The 15,775-nt window shown below is 40.6% G+C and overlaps 1 protein-coding gene and 4 non-coding genes across 7 annotated transcripts; all 5 read left to right on the forward strand.

Moving 5' to 3' along the window:
* Positions 1 to 258: 258 nt before the first annotated feature.
* On the forward strand, positions 259 to 14,396 carry LOC131474877 (plexin domain-containing protein 1-like). Of its 3 annotated transcripts, none has more exons than XM_058652583.1 (14): positions 259 to 612; positions 7,454 to 7,620; positions 7,876 to 8,019; positions 11,977 to 12,046; positions 12,158 to 12,280; positions 12,354 to 12,472; positions 12,581 to 12,680; positions 12,784 to 12,879; positions 12,972 to 13,053; positions 13,137 to 13,197; positions 13,287 to 13,401; positions 13,612 to 13,644; positions 13,721 to 13,878; positions 13,995 to 14,396. In XM_058652583.1, the coding sequence occupies exons 1-14, from the start codon at positions 420 to 422 to the stop codon at positions 14,103 to 14,105; spliced, it is 1,572 nt and encodes a 523-aa protein (XP_058508566.1). In that variant the 5' UTR covers positions 259 to 419; the 3' UTR covers positions 14,106 to 14,396. The 3 variants fall into 3 exon arrangements, with proteins under 3 accessions (XP_058508566.1, XP_058508565.1, XP_058508567.1); XM_058652582.1 differs by having other exon boundaries at positions 260 to 612; positions 13,287 to 13,407; XM_058652584.1 differs by lacking the exon at positions 259 to 612 and adding an exon at positions 5,050 to 5,309 and having other exon boundaries at positions 13,287 to 13,407.
* Positions 8,128 to 8,199, forward strand: trnac-gca (transfer RNA cysteine (anticodon GCA)). The gene has a single exon. It is a non-coding gene; the product is annotated as a tRNA-Cys (tRNA).
* trnac-gca (transfer RNA cysteine (anticodon GCA)) lies at positions 9,947 to 10,018 on the forward strand. The gene has a single exon. It is a non-coding gene; the product is annotated as a tRNA-Cys (tRNA).
* Positions 10,382 to 10,453, forward strand: trnac-gca (transfer RNA cysteine (anticodon GCA)). Its single transcript has one exon. It is a non-coding gene; the product is annotated as a tRNA-Cys (tRNA).
* trnac-gca (transfer RNA cysteine (anticodon GCA)) lies at positions 10,822 to 10,893 on the forward strand. Its single transcript has one exon. It is a non-coding gene; the product is annotated as a tRNA-Cys (tRNA).
* Positions 14,397 to 15,775: the final 1,379 nt, after the last annotated feature.

The following is a 15,775-nucleotide window of genomic DNA, read 5'->3' on the forward strand; positions in this document are numbered from 1 at the left end:
TTAGAGGCCTGGCTTTGGTAGTTTGTCTGTGCTTCATGTCTAATCTCAGGCATCACATTTCTCAGTGTGTTTGCAGCTGCTTTTTGGGCAGAAGGAGGCGCCATACTGCCGAAATCACATGGTTTTATTTGCACGTTCATCACACCGCGTGATGCCGTGATTTCAGACAACTGTACTGGAATTTCAAAATCAGGGGAAGGCATTGTGTAATTTCAGAACGAGATCAGAAAGAGGACAAGCAAATGTTCAGGCACTGCAGATGATAAAAGTTTCCTCCTCCCCTTCTCCAAAGCCTCATCGGCTCTGTAATCACCATGGCAACAGACGGACAGCACTGAGGAGGAGAGAAATAAGGGTGTAGTTAGAAACAGGGTGGTGTGTGGAGAGGGTGAGATTTGGAGAGCAGCCGGTGAAAGTGCATGAGATCGCAGCAACAGTGTTTTCTTTTGCAAAAGAGGAGGAAGAAGGGAGACACACGAGTGAAGAAAAATCTGTGGCTTTTATTTTCATTTGACTTTCTCTTGCTGTCCAACATGTGGCTCAGTTTGGTGATGCTGTTCGTCTGTCTTCCCCGGACAGAGCTGGCTGAAGTTTGGACTCAACAACAAACAGGTGAGTGTGTGTCTTTCCTCCCTCCATCATCACTGTCTGCTCAGATCCTAAACTCTGCTGTAACATTTACTTTTATTTCATGCTGTGAAGTATAATTGTTTGTTATGGTAGTCTCTCCATTTGCAGGATAAGTTAAACTTCTGATTTATTGATTTTTTGTGTGTGTGTGTGTCGCCCTCCCTCTCTCTCTCTCTCTCTCTCTCTCTCGTTGCTATTTTGACTTACTGTAAACCACAGACCTTAAATAGAAATCTTTGTGGAGCGGCAAATGGGCATTCCACACTCGTTTCATTTAACACAAGAAAGTAATTGACCTAGTTTACAATAAAGTGTACAATAAAAAATACCCTATTCCGCAAGAGTCTAAACTACACCCCACAAACAGTACGTTTAAAATTAGACTTTGTTTTTCTTCTTGCCTTGCAGCCAGAGTATAAAAACATTTATGCATCAGTTACTGTATTTTAGATTCAGAATGAAATGCAAGAAAGACGTTTTAAAAAAAGTAAAAATATGAGTTCACATTTGTTGCATATGAAAAGCACCAGCAGGTATGTTCTTCTAAACGAGGTCAGCTGTACGCTATGACCCAACATATTCTCCTTTCCTGCTGCTGCTCAGCTGCTCATTTGTGAAACATGACTTTGGTGCTGTGAGAGTTATCTCCACCATCTGAACCCGACTGTAAAAACACAAAACAAACCCCTCAGCTGAAGTTGAATTGTGTGCCGGACACTGACCTCAGTCCTTAGCCTCTTGTCTCTAAAAGGTTTACTTAACAAAGTGGCTGAAGCTGATCCAGAATGCTGCTTGAGCTGAAATAATTGCCAATAAGCCAATTTGGATTGTAATAACAAAACAGAAATATGATATAATTCATATTCCTTTCACTTTTCTTTCTCTTTTTTTCTATTTTGAAAAGCACTATGTGTGGGAAAAGGTTTCAGCATATACTCATACTGACACTTCCATTAGTTTTCCTTATCAGACAAATAAAGCAAAAAAAATGACATATTCGCTCCTTGCATGCAGGGATTGAGTTTCACCATAACTCATGCATTTCTGTTATCTAAACTAAAGATGACCAAAATTGGAATATCTCTACCTCTACCTCTTTATTGTTTTGTTTTTTTTGTATCCTCCCATGTAATTTTTCAAGATTCCTGAGTGTTATTTATTAGGGGTTTTTACAGCAGCGATAACAACTCGGTAACTGGGCAAAATAAATACTGAGGGATGTTTCCTTGTGCTTATTTAAACTTTAAGATAAAGTCTCTTAATTCTAGATTAACTTAATTCTGTGGAAATAAATGCCAGAGTTGTGCATCTACAGTGCAATCCAGCTCCACTTCTTGAAATGAGCAGTCCATGTTTACTGCGGGTGATGTTGAGGCGTCCGTGCCAATTGCTCTAGCCTCTGTTCAGGAAGGGTGTGTCCTCTCAGACCGCTGTGAGCTGACCACTCACAGAAAAAGACAGCTAAATGTTGTGGTTTGGTAGCAAAAGTCTGGAGAAAGGTCAGAGTTTTAGCCAAACATCTGCCCTTCCATTGCCTATATTTGAAAAATGGTTCCTGTTTAAGGGTTAGTGTTAGGGTGGACTTAAACCCCTACTTGCTGTCATTATTTTCATCAGTGAAAGCTGCTCCCACTGTCTCACTGTCCCAGTGTGAAGTGGATTTATCACCGACTTAAATCAGTGTTGTTCTTCTCATTGTTTTTTTGTTGGCTGTGTTGCACAAGATGAACAGTGTGAGGGTGAATTCTTCAGCATGTATCTTCAAACTGAGGCACCACCCTGCTTCTTCTAATAACAATGACAAGAATTACTAAAACAAACCAAGGTCCATTTTGATTAACTGCCTTTGTATTTAAGTGCGATATCAATGTGTGTTGCGTAAGATCGCAGAATTAGACGTTAATACATACATTCATACGATTAGTCAATAGTCAAAATGAAGTTTGAAAAGGCAGTTTTTCACTTAATGTGCTGTTTTGAATTTATGGCTATAAAATACTTGGCAGTGGGAGCAGAGTTGTGTCTGATCCAATAACTGGTGTCATAACTGGTCTTCTGCCACAGATTTTAATACTAGTGAAAGGGGGAATGATGACATGTGCAGCTATAACTTTAACACGTTTGACACCTGCACCCATAGCAACTATTATAATCCAGGGTGCATGTGTATCTGCTGCACTGCAAACCAAAACAACAGTGTATCTCGCCTTACCTCATGGATGCCACAACAGGGCGGATCCAGAGATCACACATGTAGGTGTAACAAATGAGCTGCCACGAAGGCACTGACGCATTCGTAAATTAAATCAAAGGGTGGAGGGAAACACCCGTGGACAAATACATTAAGCTTCTAGCGATGTCAAGTTTAGGGAGTCACTCGATTGTCAAATGACGCATTGTGAGTCTCAGTGGCTGCAGAAGACATCAGTGATAGACGTGGGTGAATGCAGGCTAATGTTTAAAACAGGCCTCACCAGACGATGACCTACGCTGCAGCGCTGGGGGTTTGGCACCGCACAAAGTTAAGGGCGCAACAGGCCTGTGTTTGCCTCCCCCACTTAGGGCAGAAATGCAGGCATGAAATCAGCATCAACCAACATTTCACTGGTGTGTCAAGAGAAGCTCTGGGTCCCGGAGCCTCCAGGAATTTGTTTAGGAAAATGAATCCACGTTTAACATTTCATAAATTAGTGTCTGATTATAATTACCCAATTAAACGAAGGATAGCTCATTGACATGGGCTGGTGAACTCCTTGTGGCAGAGGCTGTGGTGAACCCTTTAACAGGTTCATGTGGTTTAGAAAGGAAGAATATTTGCATATCAATTTTTAACACCAATAATGTGTGTGTTATTGAGTCGGTTTTTGGCTTTTATTTTCATAACTTGTGAGCTACGCATTTCACCCGCGGGCAAGTGGATTCAAGTGATGAGGTTTTGCAAATATCAAAATCTGGCTTGATTGCAAACATCTTATTGAACTCGCACCACCACACCATCTTTGTTAGGTTTGAAATGGCACGACACGATATTTCAAGACTGGTCCACATTACATTGTATTACAGTAGAATAGGTTCCAACTGGGCAAAGCATACAACTGTGCAGGGGGGCCAAAAAAGTCCCAGATGTGTTCCAAGTCATTTGCGTCAGCATAATTTGATAAACTGCAAATAGTTTGGTTTTGTTTTTTTTTTGTAGAAATCTGAACCACTGAGAAGAACACTACAATCTCAGGTGGGTCTTCTATCTTATGGTCTGGCCTTGAAAGCAGGGAATGCAGCTTTTCGGCTTTACTTGTCTTAAACCTGTCCCACATTACAGGATATTTGGCAAGGTTTTGGTCCCAATCTGGCCTTTCCGACAATCATGGGTGCCTTGTGATTTTATACTGATTTGAACAGATTATCTGGCCAAATTGTCCTGTAGTGAGAGGTTAACAGACACAATTTTTTGATCTACCTCCTCAACATTTGGGGGTATAGTGATAGAGCATTCAAATCTGGGTGCCCCCTCTCTCTTTGAACAGGTTAGGTATGTCAAGCCAGAGCCGCTACTAAAATCTAAAAATCAAGAACTTTCACGTAATAAATCTGTTGAAAACTACTTTCCAATGTTACTCCCCATAGGAGCATTTATACACATACATTGATTATATTACCCATATGTGAAAAATACGAAAATGTTTTTTTTCATATACATGAAAATGTTTGTGTATAAATGCTCCTATAAACAATTTACCCCAACTAATAAAATGTGAATATTTGCAATTTTAAGATATTGAAGTGATAATTTTTTGATTTGTTTTTGGTCAGAAAAAGGCAGCTTAATCCTCATGATTTTTCATCATGATGATGAAAAATGGCTTTAACATAAAAAATATTCAGTCTGTCTAGCCTTTTTACATCCAACGACAAGGTCTCAGTGCCACCATGTTTTTACATCAGCCAGACCTGATAAACCAGCCACAGCACAATTATTTTTATTTTTTTATACAGCTTCAGTTGTTGTAATAATACTTTTGGGTTTAGAGTAATTGTTGGTCTATTGTTGATACTAATTCTTGAAGTGAACAAATATCAAGACAAGATGAGCAACTACGTTTTAACCAAACCCGCACGTTAAAATAAATCCTGACCACGTGGTACGAATGCTATCATTATTAATCAAGCCATTAATCAGGTCCAGGTGTGTGTGTGTAGCATCCGAATATGTAAAAAAGAAAAAAAAAGGGTAACGTTTGTGACAATAACGTAAGTTAAGAAAATGTCAACGTTATAATAAATTAATTTATATTTGACATTCCATTTTGACGTTGTGCGCTTCAACTGTGGAACACCTGAGTCATGACCAGAGTCTGAGGTGAGGTTACTTGGCAGTACTAAAAGCTAGCTAGCGTTAGCATGGATTGTAAACCAAGCTAACACACGTTGGAAGACAAACGGATTCGACTCAACGGTTAACAGGTGTTTGAGCGTGGGATTCCTACACGGACCACTGCAGGTCCGGTGGACTCGCCCTGCTCAGTTTTAATCTGATCAGTTCCTGAGACTCCCGACATGAAGACACCGGAGCAACAGAGACGAACTCTTCGCGGCAGCCGGGCTGACCACGGCAGAATTTCACGGTGTTCCTGACGGGAAACTGAACGTGACGGAGTGAATCCCTCGGCTTTTTTTCCCAGGTTCGTAAAAGGTTACCGTTGCTACTTAGGGTAAACACCTCCTGTAATCTACTGAAAGCCAGAGAGGAGAAAACAGTAGACGTTAGGTACAGGAGGGGATTCCGATCTAGGGTTAGAAGAGACACCCCGCGACTAGACAGCGCCTTGTCGGGGGTTTATATAGTATGCCGTGACGTCATCGTCACATCCCGTAATGTACGTAAACAAATCACCAACAAATTACCGTAATATGAAAGAAAGAAATATGTTTTAACTAAAAACATTCAAAATTCGATAGACAGGGTGGTTTCTACCAGCAGTAACAGCAAAGAGCAAAATATGTGAGTCATATGCCAACACTCAAAGTAGATACATATTATTTTTAACTTCGTGCTATACTTGAATGATTTTAGAGTCCTGTTGTTACTTTTTATTCAACTGGGAAATCACACTGAGATTATAATCTCTTTCTCTAGTGAGGCGTAGTCTTCTCAATGTCTTTTGTCTGTGGGAGAAAGCTAGAGATTATCCTGATTTAAAGCTCAAATTACATTTGACACAGGTTTAAGAAATTATTGTGTGGATGGAAATAATTGATCCCACAGTCTTGTGTGTTCTTAAGGTTTCAGTCAGTGGGCTGCAGAAGATTGTCAGGGGCTGTGATGTTGTTGTTGTTGTTGTTGTTGTTGTTGTATGGGGGACACACGTGCAATATCGGTGTGCATGCATGCAATGAACTAGCCTTGATACTCCTGTGCGATGTCATGTCAGCAAACCACAACACATTTATTTTTTGAAACATCCCAACAGTCCCAACACTTAACGGTGAGGTAGGCCACATTTCTGGGGCATTATTCATCATAAATTCAATAACATTGTAGCCTTCTATAAAAATGAAGTGATCTGAGATAGAACTACACTTGTTCACCTCCTCTGGGCTCTGTTGGGGAAATCTGGCTCTTGGTGGGAGGCTTAGACCATCCACAGGGCAGTTCAGAGCGAGGATACTCCTACTGCCTGTTCCTCTAAGTTGCTCTGCATTCAGATTCCTTCTGCAAAAAAGTCTGTTACTCTAGCACAGTGTTTCCCAACCCTGGTCTTCAGGGAACATCAACTCGTCGTCAAGCTCTGCAGAAGCCTGATAACGACCCATTCATTTGAATCAGGTGTGTTGTAGCAGGGCAACATCTAAAACATGCAGGGCAGTGTTCCCTGAGGACCAGGGTTTGGAACACTATGCTGCAAAGAGAAAGAGAGAAAGAGTGTTATTAAATTTAATAAAATGTGTGTCAATACAAGTTCCAGAGATGGAGAGATTGCCTGTTCATCTGTTGCACATGAACTTTTGTGAGACAAGCTCAAGATAGAGAGCTGAATCCCAACTTGTTGGTATCATAACATCCTGAGGGTGATAATTTTTTTTCCTGTGAAGATTAGGGGTGACTCCAAACCAAACTATGTTTTCCTCCTCTGTGTGGCCTCGCCAGCTGCTGATGTACCAAGCAAAGACCTACAGTTTGTAGGTGGCCCATGCCTAAAGCAGACCCTGCGTCCTAGACTTGATATAAATGTTCCAGCACTTCACACATGCATTTTCAACACTCTACAGAAAACCATAGTGCTAAAATAAACATCTTCTACAAAGGAACCCCCTGCGTCAGTGTGGCCTTTGAATCACAGCCTCTGTTCCCTGCTTTAAATATGTGGCTTGAAGGAAAACCATCCCACCCCTGTTTTTTACCACATATGGTTTAAATTGTTTGGATGGATTCGACAGTCCCTCAGAATGCTTCACTAAATGCTGCTTGTATTGTTTTCGTCTTCATTCAACAATGGATTTAACAGACAAGGCCACGACTGACAATTTCAAAAGCAAATCGTAATCCCTTCGTTAGGCTGACAAACCGAGCTCTGAGCCGCAACTGTAAACATCATTCTTAAGAGTTTGAATACATTTGTCATCGGTTTCACAACAGCGTGTGGTTCTACTGTGCGAGCAGAGAACGCAAGCTTTGCTGTGATTTTGTATCTGTGTTATACTGAGAATCAGTGAGTTTAGAATCTGAGAGGTAAAAATGCTAGTGCCAGCCACATCGTTATATCCCATAATGACCACAACGGGATACTAATCTGATACTTTTCATATTTTTTTTATTTTTTGACAGATTATTTGTACAGTGTGACCTCAGAGGAGCGTGACGAGATGACGGGAGGTGAGGGTCATCCTCACAGAGCACAGAGGTCTCCCTCAGGACACGCCATGATAAGCAGGGGGGTCTTGGGTGGAGAGCTAACCATTGACACCCTTCCAGACAACATGACACATGTAGTGGTGAGTGTTTCTTATTAATATAATGGATTGTGACGTTTATTATGATTTAGGCTCTTGACATGTTCTGTTTGTTTTAGTTGGAGTTAAACACCTCCCCCTTTTTTTGGAAAGCAAACTTCACTTCTTTTCAACACTCACTTGGAGAAGCACATGACAGCATATGATTCAACTGTGTGTATTATAGTGAACTGCTAATGACTGTATGACACAGTCACACAGGCAACCTCTGATCCCCTGTGTTGTTCTTTCTGGAAGGAGGATTCTGGCAAATATTACACATGGCGTAGCTTTGGCCCCGATGACAAGCGCACACAGGAACTGTGGGTAGACATGAGTGACATCCGGCACGGCCAAGTTAGAGTCCATGGAATTCTATCAAATTCATACAAACAGGCTGTGGTAAGTCTCTCACACATAAAAAAAACCCACAAGTACCTGTATATGCTCTGTTTGAAAATAGTATTTCCACAATTACGAGTCCAATAGCACATTGTAGCATATATGTAGGGGGGTATAGCTCAGTGGTAGAGCATTTGACTGCAGATCAAGAGGTCCCCAGTTCAAATCTGGGTGCCCCCTCTCTCTTTAAACAGGTCATATATGGTAAGCCAGAGCTGCTACTGTACGTATCTAAAAATCATGGGCTACCTGTTTGAAGAACTTTTACCCATTAAATCTGTTGAAAACAACGTTACACATATTCATTCTCTGATGTTATTGGATTTTTTTCTGTGTGACACAGCAGAAAAATCTATTTTCTTCATTTTTCTGGTCAGGGAGGTTGTACAGTACTATAACTGCTATGCTTTCTCCCAGTACTATGCAGACTTACTGATCTCAAAGCAATCTGCATTATTTCTAAAGCGTCCAGTTGCCTCTAATTAAACACCTGAATGTGCGATAATCTGGAAGACTTAGAACCTTGACAGACATCTCTCTTGTGGATGTACATTCTTCTACGTGTTACCCGCTATATCAACTTCATAGAGAAAAGATATGAAAAGATATTCGGTGGTTGCTTGTTGGGATCTTAAAACATATTTTTATAACAATTATTTAAAGTTTTATTAAGACCACACTAGGAAAGGGGGGTATAACTCAGTGGTAGAGCATTTGACTGCAGATCAACAGGTTCCCAGTTCAACTCTGGGTGCCCTCTGTGTGTCTGATCGTTAGTGAGGAATCCTCTGCTGTGCAAACAGAGTTTGTAGAGAAAGCACATGTTTTCAATGTTCATGTTGAGACAGTGCTGAAAGAGACCATAACAGTACCCTCTTTATTATCTGAAAGATGCCTCCAATTCAGAATTAAATTCAATCTAAAAATCGGCACTTCTGTGAGTACGTGAATTACAGTAAAACAATTGTATTTTTGGTGTTAAAAGGGATCCACTGCACTGGAAACCCAGAGTATGAACTTTCTAAACCCAGATAAAATGCCGAAACAAAGTCCATTATCATATTATTTCATCAATATGATCAAATATTTAAATTAAGCCAAACTAAGCACCCTTTTTTTTTTTGCACAGGCCAGCAGGCTAACATACTGTTTTGATAGCGAGATGTGTTTTTACAGGTTTCTTTGACTGATAGTTTGTAAGTGGAGCACTTTCAAAAAAAAGGAGTGTGTTCGACCAAAGTACACAGTTCATTTTCAAATGATTTGTTATCAAGTTTATGTGTCATTTATTTTCAATCATATTTAACAGTCCAAGCAGGGTGGGTGTCACTTCGGATCAAGAGGTTCCCTTGTTCAACTCTGTGTGCCCCCTGCTTGTGAAAACATGCAGCCCAGAACCTTCTATTCTGGGGTTTTTTTCTTTTCTTTTTTCTTTAACCATTTTTAGGTCAAATGGTCCAGTGTAGTGTAATGTAGTGCAAGCGGTGATGTGGCTTTTATAGCCAAACATTTCTTTATCATCCATAATATATATATATAGAAAATCTCTGACGTTTTCCATGCATACTATGTATAAAGATCTTGACTTAACTATAGGGCAGCGGTTGCCAATTAAATTTGGCCTAGGACCATTTGTTTTATGAGCAATTAAGTCATATCTTCAGTCATATCTTCATCAGGAAAAACCTGTTTCAAATCTAAACAATTCAATCTTGTAAAGAATGGCATATGTAAGAGATGTGTTGTAACTAGAATTTGACACAGACTGTTACTAGAGGTTTAAAACTGCTCTTTGACTCAGTTAATCCTTTTTCAGAATAAATGACACTGAATTCTGCATGATTTTGTTTTTTTGGTGAAGATTATCAAATCATTTCTGAATGTATCTATTGTGCTCATGAGCTGTCAGTTGCTGGTCAGTGGTGTAGGGGGTATAGCTCAGTGGTAGAGCATTTGACTGCAGATCAAGAGGTCCTCAGTTCAAATCTGGGTGCTCCCTCTCTCTTTAAACAGGTCAGATATGGTAAGCCAGAGCTGCTACTGTACGTATCTAAAAATCATATACTACCTGTTTGATGAACTTTCACTCATTGAATCTGTTGTAAACTACTACGCATATTCATTCTCTGATTTTACTGGATTTTTGTCTGTGCGACAAAGCAGAAAAATCCATTTACTTCAAAATGACAGTTAAATTAATATGATCACGCAATAAGCTGTAAGGCAGGTTTTTAGTGACAAACATTTTTTTAAATATGTCACTGAATTCTGCATGATTGTGTTTTCTTGTGTGAAGATTATCAAATCATTTCTGTATTTATCTATTGAGGTCATGAGCTGTCAGTTGCTGGTCAGTGGTATGGGGGGTATAGCTCAGTGGTAGAGCATTTGACTGCAGATCAAGAGGTCCCTAGTTCAAATCTGGGTGCCCCCTCTCTCTTTAAACAGGTCAGATATGGTAAGCCGGAGCTGCTACTATACATATCTAAAAATCATATACTACCTGTTTGATGAACTTTCACCCATTGAATCTGTTGAAAACTACTACACATATTCATTCTCTGATGTTACTGGATTTTTGTCTGTGCGACACAGCAGAAAAATCAATTTCCTTCAAAATGACAGTTAAATTAATATAGTCACGCAGTCAATAAGCTGTAAGGCAGGTTTTTAGTGACAAACATTTTTTTTAAATATGTCACAGAATTCTGCATGATTGTGTTTTCTTGTGTGAAGATTATCAAATCATTTCTGTATTTATCTATTGTACTGATGAGCTGTCAGTTGCTGGTCAGTGGTATGGGGGGTATAGCTCAGTGGTAGAGCATTTGACTGCAGATCAAGAGGTCCCCAGTTCAAATCTGGGTGCCCCCTTCTTTCATGTGAATGATCATTGGCATACATCTATAGTCCAAATGTCTGTGTGTTCATAGTATTTGATGGAACTAAACAAGTTCACTTTATTTATGAAATAATGCAGTACCAAGAATTTAAAAACACAGTCACTGATTTGATTTGTCAAAGAGATCATGCTCTGCCACATTGCGTGAGGGTGAGTCTATTATTTCAGAAAATAAAATATCACTGCTCTGGGAGCTACAGGACTGGGACATGTTGGGACATGCCAAGAGCTGCAGGCCTTCCAGTGGATGTAGTGGAACCTCAACCTCTGTTTTCCAACACCTGGCACCTGTGCAGCACACACAGCTCCCTTTAATATAGGTCATGCATAATGCATGAACATAGGTGCACTGAAGCCAGGATTTCCCCAAGTTTATCTGGAGTACAAGCAACACCAGTCCAGGAGACGGAGCAACAGTTCCTCCATCAAACTATAAACAAAGTTAGAAAAATATGCTTGCAGGTTGGGAAATCAGTTTGGGTTTATTTTGATACGGCTAAAACTGCACTCAAACGTCCTCGTCTTTATCGGCGGTTCCAGCTGCAGCTTTCCCACGTGCCCATTGATCCTGAAACTGATAATGTGAATTTTGCGGAAAAATCTTCAGTAAAATATCTGCTTTTGGAAATTTCGCAGCCATGTATGGCCAAGTTGTGTCTAGGTTTTAATTTGATCTTTTGCAAAATAGTTACATCAGACTGGGAAAAATGTTTGTCACAACAAAGTGGCTTGAGAGTGCTGCTCAGTTGTACAGTATGGGTTTATCATGATAGATATTCAGCTCAATCACACTACTTTAGTACTTGCTGATGAGGTGACAGCCGTGTTATAGAGAGCACTGAGAGCATTTCACCTCCTAAAAGGCAGAGTTGACAGTAAACAAAGTGAATCTGAATACAATGACAATACAGTGAGAGGTGACTGTAGAGAAATAGGATAAAAACTTAAAACCTCAGAATCAGACACTGCTATTTGTCAAATGTTGATTCAAATACAGTTACATTCAAATGTCTCTCTTTCCCCTGTGTCTTTGTTTGTATCTGCTCCTTCTGCAGAGGGTCGCCCTGTCATTTGACTTTCCCTTTTACGGACATTACCTCAGGCAGATTACCATAGCAACGGGAGGTACATTTTTTCATTTCTAGCAGATGCTGAAATGACCTTTACAACATATGTTCAGAGTGTAAACGAGTTGTAAAATCAGTGCATCATTTTCCATCTGGATTTTTTTTTTAGGGTTCATCTTCACAGGGGACATCGCTCACCGCATGTTGACCACGACACAGTACATCGCCCCACTAATGGCTAATTTTGACCCCAGCTTCTCCAAAGACTCCACTGTGCAATACCTAGATAATGGTAAGATATAATTAAACATGTCATGATATTTTTAGACTTCCTTGTCACTTGTTTGACGGTGTTCTCTCCTCAGGTGAGATGTTTGTGGTCCAGTGGGAGCGGGTCAGACTCCCGGGCAAAGAGTCAGCAGGAGGCTTCACTTTTCAGGCCGCACTGTACAAAACGGGAACCATCACGTTCAGCTACAGAGACGTGAGATGCTCTCTTTTACTCCTCTGCAGCCTTTCAAAAGCACTTATCCTAGTTCTTGTTCTTATTATACTAAGCATAGTTGGGTTATCTTTTCTCTCTGCTCACCAGATACCACTGTCATTAGATGTGATCAGTTCTGCTGAGCATCCAGTGAAGGTCGGTTTATCCGATGCCTTTATGGTCACATCACGTCCTACTCAATCACCAGGTGAGAGATAATGTCTTTACATGTCCTGCTACATATACTGTACATTTCCATTGACTTTTGTGATTGAATTGTCCAATAACTTTGAGCTTATTTCTGACAACAGATTCCCGACAGCGGACGATTTACGAGTACCACCGGGTCGAAATGGACACGACAAAGATCACAAACCACTCTGCTGTTGAGTTCACTGCACTGCCGAGTAAGTGAACTATTCCCATGTAAATTAATTGCAAAAAAATGTGAATTTCAACCAAATGTTTTCTCACTTCTTGTGTCCTCCTCTCTGTCCAGCCTGTCTGCGACACGACAGCTGTGAGCTCTGCCTCTCGTCCAACCAAACCTCAGGTTGTAGTTGGTGTCATGTTCTCCAGAGGTGTGTGAGGCATTCTTATGGCTCTGTTATTAAAATAATACAGGTTCCAGTGTTTGCATTCACGTGCACCTGGTGTGTTTTAGGTGTTCGGATGGCATGGATAGACACAGGCAGGAATGGTTGGACTACACCTGTTCAGAGGAGGTATACCTGCTGCATGTCATGTAAGAATACCTGCTCGTGTATATGTTCATTTTTGAGACCTGAGCATCTGTTTTATTCTGTGTGGACAGAGCAAAGATGCGACCTGTGAGGATTACACAGGGGGTGACAGCCACACTGGCTCCTCTGTCACGCCAGAGATTGAGGATGTGACACATCTGACGCCTCTACAAAAAGGCTGTGAAGGTGATGGTGAGGCTGAGCTATTTTTTTCTTCTACTTCTTTTTTCGGCTTCCACCCTTGAGGGATCGCCACATCGGATAATCTGCCTCCATCTTGCCCTATCCCTTGTGTCCTCTATTTTTGAATCAGCTCATTTTTCATGTACACTCCACACTCTGGTGCTCAAATGTTGAATTAGAACAACTTAAATGATTTGTGTCTGTCTTTTCCAGATGACACCAAACATATATTTAAGACAAGCAATGGTGAGTTAAAAATCCGTATTTGTCTTAATACATGAGGGGATTTTTTTCATCACACATGTTCATATTTTTAATACAGATGTGAAAACAGATTCTTCAGTCAAGAGTGAAGGCTTTGTCAACACAGGAGTGATTGCTGGACTTGCAGTGGCTCTTGCGTTACTCTTGGCTCTGATACTTGTCGCTCTGTACATCAACTGCCATCCTAATGTTGCGTCATCACTCTACCTCATTGAGGTGAGCACTAAATAGAAAACACCACCGACTTGTGACAAACTTTCACTGGCATGTACAGTATGTCCTCAACACACATATTTAATCCATTATATGTTGCTTTGTTTTGTTTTTTAAAGCGACAGAAGAGCTACTGGCCTTCACTGAAGTTTCAGAAGCAGCAGTCCGGTTACACAGAAGTGGACGAAGGACACGAGAAATACAGCATTGTTGAAGCCGGGCCCTGTTGAAGCCACAAATAGAAAACCTGGAATATATTTACATTGGACTGATCTCTAACAACATTCCAAGACAGACACTTGTCCAAAACCAGTTTGCCCTTTTTATTCAGTTTATGTTTTTTTAAGCAGCATTGCAAAATGGATGAGATTGCTTCGATTGTTTGGCTTGGTTATAGCAAACCACAAATTTAGCTCTCTACTTCAATAAATAGTAGGTGGATTTCACCTTTTATACTGAGTGCACACTTTGGAAAAATACATCAGCTAAGCTGTTTTACATTAAATAAATAAAGAACTATGGGAGGGCTTCGGTGTCAGTTCCTGCTGCTTATTAATGATGTTGATCTTTTTAAGTTCCACCTTTTGTTCCTGATATCTGCTAGCAAGATTCATACTTTGGTATTTTCATGTCTGATCCGGTGTTTTTTTCATTCCAAAGAGGTTGTGTGTTTGGCCACGTTTGACTGTGAGCAGTAGAACTACAAAAATATATTAAAGATTTGGATTACATTTCCGGATGTTATGGGTTATGGCCTATGGAAGAAAATGTTAGAATGTGGTGCTGATCTAAATAGTGATCCAGATTCACAAATGTATCGACACTTTGCTTTAGATACTCTTATGAGTAACTGTTTCTGTTGCCTTTCTTTCATTTCAAACCAGTCTGTCCATCCTTGGCAGGGCCTCTGCTCCTGCCTAGCTGTCAGACTCTCTTTCCCCCCTCCCCCTCTCTGGTGTGTGTGAGATTGCCAGCGTGGAGTCAGGTGTGTAGAGCCAGGTGACCAGCTGCCATGCATCCTCGTCAAGCTCTGCTTACAAAAACACGGTTCCTCTTTCAACACAGTCTACTTTTTGGACTTTATTTCTTATGCCTTGTTCTCCTCTACTTCTAGTCTCTGACCTGGCTCCTCTCTGCACCCAGCTGGCTGGTTTTGGAACTTGGCTCCATTACTTCATATCCCTTGGCCCCCCTTTTATGGACTCTGAGATCTCAACACTCCTGCTAAACTGTTATTACTAATAATTTGCATTCAATTTATGTGTTCTTTAATACAGCCTGGCTTCCTCTGTGTTCTGCTTTTGGAGTTCACCACCTGTAGTAACAATTCTACTCTAATCTCTGGCATCAAAAAGGCACTTTTGCCCCAAAGATTTGCAGTTTCTGAAATACTCAATGCCATGTTCAAAATCACATAAGTTCTTCCCCTTGATTAGATAATGATGCAAACTTTCAGCTGAACAATTGTACTTAATAAAGTTGCATGTAAGTGTATTTGGAGGGGGATACAGTACCACCTTGTAATCAGCAGGTGTCGCCCTAACCAAATGCATCACATGGACATAACGTGGGACGTGCAAGTGAACGTGGCAGATGTGTAAAATGTGAGTTGGGATCCCCGAATTGGTGAAGTCCCAAAAACCTGTAATAAACCCAGATTAGTCCATGAGTTTGCTATGCAAGTACAGATGGTGGGGGGGGACGGGGGGGACAGTGATGTTTTCTTTTCCCAGTTCACTACAGTGCGACGCTTTAATTTGTTGAACCACGCATCAGACTATGAAGCATCAGATGATTATGTACATTATAAAGACGTCCTTGTTCGTAATAATGAGACGTTTCTTTCAGGTATAGATATATTTGAACCTCTCACACATTTAGCTTCTTCCCCTTCTGCTGC

Source organism: Solea solea, chromosome 16 (genome assembly GCF_958295425.1).
Source record: "Solea solea chromosome 16, fSolSol10.1, whole genome shotgun sequence".
Lineage (NCBI taxonomy): Eukaryota > Metazoa > Chordata > Actinopteri > Pleuronectiformes > Soleidae > Solea > Solea solea.